General features: G+C 27.2%; 2 protein-coding genes across 5 annotated transcripts; one reads left to right on the top strand and one right to left on the bottom strand.

The window, feature by feature from the left end:
- Positions 1 to 167: 167 nt before the first annotated feature.
- Positions 168 to 3,043, top strand: LOC140665564 (uncharacterized). 4 transcript variants are annotated; one of them, XM_072891827.1, is made up of 6 exons: positions 168 to 980; positions 1,693 to 1,930; positions 2,168 to 2,302; positions 2,398 to 2,441; positions 2,533 to 2,645; positions 2,954 to 3,043. In XM_072891827.1, exons 1-6 carry the CDS (start codon positions 912 to 914, stop codon positions 3,039 to 3,041), a joined length of 687 nt encoding a protein of 228 aa, XP_072747928.1. In that variant the 5' UTR covers positions 168 to 911; the 3' UTR covers positions 3,042 to 3,043. The 4 variants fall into 4 exon arrangements, with proteins under 4 accessions (XP_072747928.1, XP_072747919.1, XP_072747946.1 ...); XM_072891818.1 differs by having other exon boundaries at positions 2,530 to 2,645; XM_072891845.1 differs by lacking the exon at positions 2,398 to 2,441 and having other exon boundaries at positions 2,168 to 2,325.
- A 242-nt stretch (positions 3,044 to 3,285) lies between these two features.
- Positions 3,286 to 7,292, bottom strand: LOC140664018 (uncharacterized). The gene is made up of 5 exons (XM_072888705.1): positions 7,202 to 7,292; positions 6,888 to 6,935; positions 5,725 to 5,995; positions 4,981 to 5,156; positions 3,286 to 3,681 (listed from the first exon to the last, which is right to left on the bottom strand). Exons 3-5 carry the CDS (start codon positions 5,946 to 5,948, stop codon positions 3,503 to 3,505), a joined length of 579 nt encoding a protein of 192 aa, XP_072744806.1. The 5' UTR covers positions 5,949 to 5,995; positions 6,888 to 6,935; positions 7,202 to 7,292; the 3' UTR covers positions 3,286 to 3,502.
- Positions 7,293 to 7,769: the final 477 nt, after the last annotated feature.

The raw sequence follows: 7,769 nt of genomic DNA, 5'->3' as shown, positions 1-7,769 counted from the left end.
TCTATATTTAAATAATATATTTAAATAATCTATATACATGATTTGCTTTTAATTTATTTATTCAATTTTAAAATTTATATTAATTTATTATTTGAATTGAGTAACCTCTAGCATTTATAAATAATTTTTTATAAATGTATATAAGAATATTAGACAAATTGATTTTATATTTACTTTTTTAAATGATTTTTCAATAAATGTTTTCAGTTTTCTATTTTTAGACAAATGACGTTTATTCTATTAACATTGTAATAATATTTCAATATAATTCTACTAAAATATTTCCTATTAACACTTTATTTTTAGCTATCTATTTGGGAACATTTTGAAGAAGGAATTTTTCGTGGGAACAGTCATAAGATGTACAATAAACTCGATCAAAAATATTTATAGACCTTAGATATCGGAAGTATTAATGTACGATTTATTATAAAATCATCTGAGTTTACCTTTAATCGAGTTTAATAATCGTAGTTCTAAGGTTATTAGCCAATCACAGTCATTTCATTCTTCAGAAGAATAGTAATTGGTTGGAATACATGTCTGTGATTGGTCAGTTTTAGAACTACGAATGTTTTAACCCTGATCAAGGGAGACATGTAAATGTAGTTTCAATTGAGATGTATTCGGAAATTCTATCTGTAAGATAGAGTATCATTGAATCAACCAATCAGGACAAGAAGATCTTTCCTTCTTTTTCTTGATTGGTCACTTAAATTTTACTATTGACGAATAGGATTTTTGAATGCACCCTTGAAAATACTATTTGTGATGCAGTTTGTGTTAGTTTTCGATTACTTTGTGGAGATGATTTAAAATGATTGAAAATATTTGCGCGCAACATCAGAAAGAAGAAAGTAATAGGAAGAAGAAATATCCGTAGAAGAAAAAAAAAGAAGAAAAACAGCGCAATGGCTTATAGTCAAATGTTGCGTTCTGATCTTCAGGTTCTTCTGGATAAATATAGAGAAATACGCGATGTAAGTGAAAAACTGTACCTTTTATGTTTGGTTATAAAAACAGACATTCTAACTTCCATAATCTATAGATTTTGATCAATAATGTATTTCGGATACACTAAAGAGATACCCTCTCTCCCCCCAAAAAAAATAATTAATCTCTAAAAAATTGAAAGATGGAAATTGAAGAGTACATATAAATATTATAAAATTTTCTATTCTGTTCTAATGCCATTGCACGTGGAAAAGTTTTTGTCGTGATCGAAAAACTGTAAACAAACCGACCGGTCGCGATCAAATATTCTTATTATTGTGAGAATTGTGATTGATTGATTTACTTACGGCCTTATGATTATGACTAAAATTTTTTTAATGACGATGACAATATGCAATGATCTTTGCTTTAATCCTTGTATCCTTGTATTGTATAAATATCATAAATCCTAATTTTTTAAATTTAAATTTTGAATTAAACTTTCGTTATCATGATCGTATAAATTGATTGAATGATTAAAATTTGAAAGATTTTTGGAGTTGGATCTATTTTTTAAAATAAAATAATTTCTTTATTTTCTTTTATACAGATATATTTTGCTATTATTTTTCTCATTAAAAATAATATCTTTGTTGTATACATATTGTATATGCCATGAGATGGAAGATCAATGTAATTTAATCTTAAAAAATAATTTTAATAAAAGAATAAAAGGCATAAGATCTTTATGCGCGGCAGAAATTTTCCGCGCTGTATGTTTTCAGCGAGATGCAACAAAGGTCTTTAGAATGTGAGCGCGAAAAATTGGAAACGATGAAGAACAAAGAAAAGAAAATGCTTCGTTGGTTAATGAACCGCGAAAAACAGTACAAGATATCCTTGGATCATTTAGAGAAGGAGAACGAAAAACTGCACTGTATGCTAATCGCTACACAACGAGAACAAGAACATGATAAGTTCCTAAACAATGATAAAGGTAAAAAAAATATTCAATTTTTTTGTGTATATCTTTTCGTCTACATAAATAATGGAAAAGTTATAACTAAAACTTTGAATTTTTGAGGGGCTTTTGCAAAAATACTTAAAGAATGTTATCTTTATAAAAATTATGTATATATTGAAAAATTAATTGCATAAAATGTGATTTAAAAAAATTGATACAAAAGTTCACGAAAAAATAGAAAAATGGAAACTAAAAATTAGTTTGGTGCAGTTTCTAAATTACAGGACGAAATTGATTTTTTGCGTGGGAAAGTTGTACAACTCGAGAGTAAGCACAAACAACAATTAATGTCGCAAGATAAACGTCACGAGGATGAAATTTTGAAGTACAAACGTCTTTTGGATGGTGCGGATACAAAATTGCTTTTGGTATTAATTATTAATTTCTTGTTATATATGCGTTTATTCATTATCAAAATTCTCTCTACTTGTGCGACAAAGAGACAAAGAAAAAAAAAGAAAGATATTCATCTATATATAAACCAGTAATTATTTATTTTTTTAGTTGAGCTATAAATTTACTATTTAGCACGTTATATTCTAAAGTATAAATTCTATTTGTTTATCGCAAAGAAGCAAAATGTAGCATCAAAGAAGATCCACGGAATGGAAAATAGATTGTGGAATACAAATCATCCTGCTTTGATAAATGATGAAAATATGGAAAAAATGAAAAAACCAGGCGCCAAGTAAGAATAATTATTTTGTTTAATTTCGGGTTTTAATTTAGATAATTATTAAATTGTTGTCGAGAAAATAATTTTAATATCTAAAAATTTTGCACATAAAAAAATTTTCAAATGTAGGGGAAAATTATATATTATAATAATTTATTAATCTTTTCCAAATTTTTTTAACATAATAACTGTAATATATTAAAAGTTTTTTTTTAAAATATTTTATTAATTTTCAAGATCTGAAAATTTGAAAAGAAAACTGTATATATAACGATATGATAGAAAAATATTATTAATATAAAATTATTATTTTTTTTAAGATTACCTCCCTTAGAGATTGTTAAAATCGTCCATAAGAGAAGAAAATTATTTCACAAAGATGACGAAACTGTGGTTGACGTTATTTAAAGAGGGACACTATACTTATTAATTATTATATATGTATAAAAAGAGTTTCAGTTTCAATTATAATTTTCAAATTTTTAAGTATAATATAATTATAATGTACATATATATGTATAGTTTATAATAATTATAAATATAATTATTAATATTTCATTTATTACGTGTTTTAAACGAAGAAACTATAAAAAAGTAATACAATTACAAATTAATAAAATAAATTAATGCAATATAATTTTTTAAATCTTCAATGCACATACGAAAACAAAATAATGTTTGTGAATTACTGACTAATAAATAACAATGACAATACAGACGACTTAATTGCAATTTCTTCGATGAGAAATCCTTAATTATTTAAAAGCTTTAATTGAGCATATAATAATACAATATTTATATAACATATCTTATCATCAAGTAATTCATCTTTCATATCCATTTCTGATTCGAGAGAAAAGCCAATCTTTTTATTTCCTAATCCGACGATTGAGTGAGTTCCAGCTGTTTGTGTAGTCGATCTTCAAGTGCCCATATGTGTTTAAATGCCCAATATGTGGGCAGATCGTTTCCGCTATATATCTGTCTTTATCTGTGTGAATTGCATATGGCAAGCATCTTTCTTCTTGCGGAGGATGTCTCGAAATTTCTTGAACAAATAAATTTTATATAAATTAATAGAGATAAAGAATCAAAAAGAAATAGGAAAGGAGATAAAGACAGATTTATATACAATTCAAAATTAGTGAGTATTTCAATATATCTGTTTTATATTTACATTTTCTTCAAAATTAATTTGAATATAAAACTGTATGACCAATCAATTCTCAAAGAGAATAAAAATTACGTTAAAAATTATGTTTTGCTATTTTACGTTATTACGCGCTGTACTTCTCGTGCTGTGCAATTCATATAGAATATACAAAACTGAAAGATGTCACAAATATACTTTTACAGCCTCTTTAAGAAAAAAAAAAAAAATTGCACTTCGCACAAACGTCTCAATTATTATAATACTTTCCGAGAACAACTGATGTACACATACGTGAACACTACAAATTTCGCGCACGATTTAATATCTAGGAGAGAAAGTCTACGCGATGAAAATTACAATTACATGGTAAAGATCGATTCGTACATTGATGTACGGATATTTGCGCTCGAACGCATCGCAATAGAGAATTCTTGCGACATCGTGTCGCGCCATAAGACATTATAGTGTAACGACAGCACGTATAAAAACTTTCTAACGTGCTACGGACCATAGAAATCGTTCGATTTCTCGAAGTGCATTTCAAATGGAAAACTATGGAAAACTATGGAAAATGTTTGACCGTTCTGTTTTTTTTTTCTTCAGTAAGATGTGAAATCTACAGAATTAAACTCACACTATTTTCCAATGACATACAATCATTAGATAGAGACAGCCTACATTTTTTTTAAACAATTTCTTAATATCTGTCAAAATATTAACGCACACAAGTGCATTATAATTTAATTCCAGTTCAACATTTTTATAAATCGTATCGAATTATCCTGTTAGATTAATGTTTAAGATTTTCGTGTTAAAATTTGAAATACATTTTACAGTCTATAATTGAAGCATTACATTTTAAAGTATACTAAATTTTTTAAACGAGAAATTAAACAGTTGATAAATGGTATATTGCGTTATAAAGAATGCATAATTTATTTTTTAATACAAGTAAGAAGATATAGATATTTTTTATCACTCAAAATTATATTAAAATTATATTCAATATTATATTCTAAAAAATGATATTACTTATGGAAAAAAATAAACTGATACTTGCTGCTTAAAAAAAAATACAGTAAAAAAAGTTAAATAATTATATTTTAAAATACAAATAACTAAAGCATATTTGTGAAAATGTTAAAATATTAAATAATTTCCAGATGATTCCGAGCTAGTATAGACGAACCTTACCGAATAATCCAGGCGTGTAAACCGGAAACGATGCAGTATAATCCATTCCCTCATCTTCATAGATAGCTTGCTGATAATAGAAGCCATTGTCTGTTGGCTTAATTGGTCTACGGTACAGTTCCTGCGCGTATGGGGAACTATCATATTCTGATTCTCTCAATGAAGGTAAGGCATACCTGGGAAATTCGTTCAGAAATCAATTGATTAATAACAATAAAAGACGAAGAGAACGATAACACTTATCAAATTTCATTTTAAAAATGTGATATAATGATCGTGAAATTAAACCAATAATCTAATTCTTTTTAACAATTTATAAAGATTGATCTATACCTTAAGAGTTTCAGATTAATATTTTCAAGTTCCTAAGAAAATATAAACTAAACTTTTTTAATTTATTTCAAATTCTCTTAATTTCTTATGTTATATAAATTATTATTGCATGCACAATTCATATTTAATATTAAATGTTATATAATTAATTATTATTGATAGAAATAACATTAATAATAAATTAATAAGTTTAAATATGAATATTTGAATCTACACTCTATTAAAAAAGAGACGTTTTAATTACGTACATTAGTTTTCTAGTATGAAAAAATTTCTTTCCTGTAAATTATATATCGCTCGATATATAGAGTGAGAAAAAAACTCACTACGTTTTTTCGCTTTTGATATAGTAGCCTAATGTGTAGTTGCAGACCTTTAATTTTACATGTCGGAATTTCTCTCGTGTATTACCAGTATTCCGAGAATGCTCGCGCATCGCGAGGGGAACGCTCGTTCGTGAGAGGACGTCGAGTTCGGCGCGGCACGTCGGCGACGCTGTGACGACGTAGATAAGCGTAATTCTCCAGGTCCCACGGGTCCACGTAATGACGACCGCCAGCGTCGCTTCCGGAACTACCGGAGGTCGATTTTCGGGAGTCGACCGAGCTCCAATAGATCGACGATTCCGCTGGCATTCTCTCTTTTTATCTCATTCGCTTTACCTCGGAAACGTGTGATAAAGCTTTTTTGGAAGAAAAAATGTTGTTAAATTCTTTTCGCAAATAGCATTTTTCTTTTGATTAGGTAATATCTTATGTAATATATATTTAATTCTTATAGAGGTGCTCTATAGCACCTCTGATTATTAGCAATATTATTAAATTAATCGTCACGAGCATTGTATTTACTTTTAACGTCACACTTATAAATTAATGTCTAATTAAATCGTTAAGTTTATCTATACAGGATGTTTAGTCAAATCTTGTAAAAAAAATCCCCTAATATTTCCGTGATCTTCCAGGTTTTGTATAAAAATTTTTGTCTAAAATTCTAAATAAAGAGAATATTTTAAAGATTTTTTTTGGTAGAATTTTTCAAAATAAATTTTTTTTATTGTACACATTTTCTAATTTATTTGACACTTTTCTCTCATAGGAAGAAAAAACAAAAATTCATAAGTTTTAAGCGTTAGATTTACAAATGTATTGAAAAAAGTGAATAGCTTTCATTAAGATAAAAATTTTTAACTTTCATAACAATTTCATTTTTTATCATTAAAAATTAAAATAAAAAATATGTACTGCATATTTAAGATTTTATTAAAACATTGACTATATGAACAAAGATATATATTTATAATTTATAATATAAAAACAAAAATATCAAAGGAAGAATTTTTAAAAATCAGAACCTGTGAGTCCTAATAAATTTCCTGAGAATATTTTTTCAGAAAGTATATAACGTTATATTATTATTTATATAATTGTTACTAATAAAAATACCTAATAATAAGTCTAGGTATTTTTTGTTAGTAACAATTATGTAACAATTATAGATTATACACATTCATTTGGAATAGATAGTTTCCTTTTTTATATTCTTCTACGAAATTTGTTTATGAAAAATTATCTTACCTGGATAATTGGAAATCTTCTTTTTCTTCCCGTCTTTCCACGTGAAATCTTTAGATAAACATGTGTTAAAAATATTGATTACACTTAATAAATATTTAATGAAATTAATTTATATTAATTCAATACTAATTAATCTCGTAACAAATCCTTTTCGTTTTTTTTTCACTTTTCTATTTGTAAAAAATTTTCTTCCACTTTTTTCACGTTTCTTTTATAATATAATTATATATTTATTTATAAATGAATATTATTTGTTGCTTCTATTTTTCATTCGTATTTATACTTCTAATATATGATCTCGATTAGATATTTACAGTTTTCTCCTTGATTGAATAAGTCGTTCTTCCTTGGTCCTTGTGCAAGAGTTGCGTACGCTGCGAGCGCAGTTTTGCTTCTGCGGGTGCAAAAGCAGAAACATTTCCCGCTGCCTTCTTCTTGGTGAAACCTTCGTATACTTTCACGCCCGCACGCGAATCTCGTGGCCCAATCATTGCATTCTGAATTCTGAATCCCATAACGGATGATAGATGTATCGCGCGGAATGAGAGCACATGCGTGCGTACTACTCAAGGACACACTACTTTCGACAAGTGCTCGGACAATTCAGATGTCTTTTCACGATTTATTTAGACAATTCATACTCACGACATACATATATCTTACTTGAAAAGTAGATCCTGAGAAAACTTATTATGTTTGACAATTCGCATTCCGAATTTCGAATCGCTAATCTTTAATTTGGAATACTAACAGACTTTCAAGTTTTTCTCATAGGTTTGTGAAATTTTATATACAAAAAAGTATTAATTTGTTCGTTTAATATTTTATTTGTATGCGCAATTGTCAGATTCTTTAATTATTGGATTTGTAAATATAATTCTT

The sequence above is a fragment of the Anoplolepis gracilipes genome, chromosome 1, assembly GCF_047496725.1.
Source record: "Anoplolepis gracilipes chromosome 1, ASM4749672v1, whole genome shotgun sequence".
Lineage (NCBI taxonomy): Eukaryota > Metazoa > Arthropoda > Insecta > Hymenoptera > Formicidae > Anoplolepis > Anoplolepis gracilipes.
Note: the sequence above shows the minus strand (reverse complement) of the source record. Positions and strands in the feature narration are given on the sequence as shown.

Coding starts and splice junctions, on each gene's coding strand:
- LOC140665564 (XM_072891818.1), top strand. CDS start 912: ATGGCTTATAGTCAAATGTTGCGTTCTGATCTTCAGGTTCTTCTGGAT. Junction 2,303..2,397: donor GTACAAACGTCTTTTGGATG/GTGCGGATACAA, acceptor TGTGCGACAAAG/AGACAAAGAAAAAAAAAGAA. Junction 2,646..2,953: donor ATGAAAAAACCAGGCGCCAA/GTAAGAATAATT, acceptor ATTTTTTTTAAG/ATTACCTCCCTTAGAGATTG.
- LOC140664018 (XM_072888705.1), bottom strand. CDS start 5,948: ATGCCAGCGGAATCGTCGATCTATTGGAGCTCGGTCGACTCCCGAAAA. Junction 5,157..5,724: donor CGAGCATTCTCGGAATACTG/GTAATACACGAG, acceptor CGAATTTCCCAG/GTATGCCTTACCTTCATTGA. Junction 3,682..4,980: donor TTACACGCCTGGATTATTCG/GTAAGGTTCGTC, acceptor TATTTGTTCAAG/AAATTTCGAGACATCCTCCG.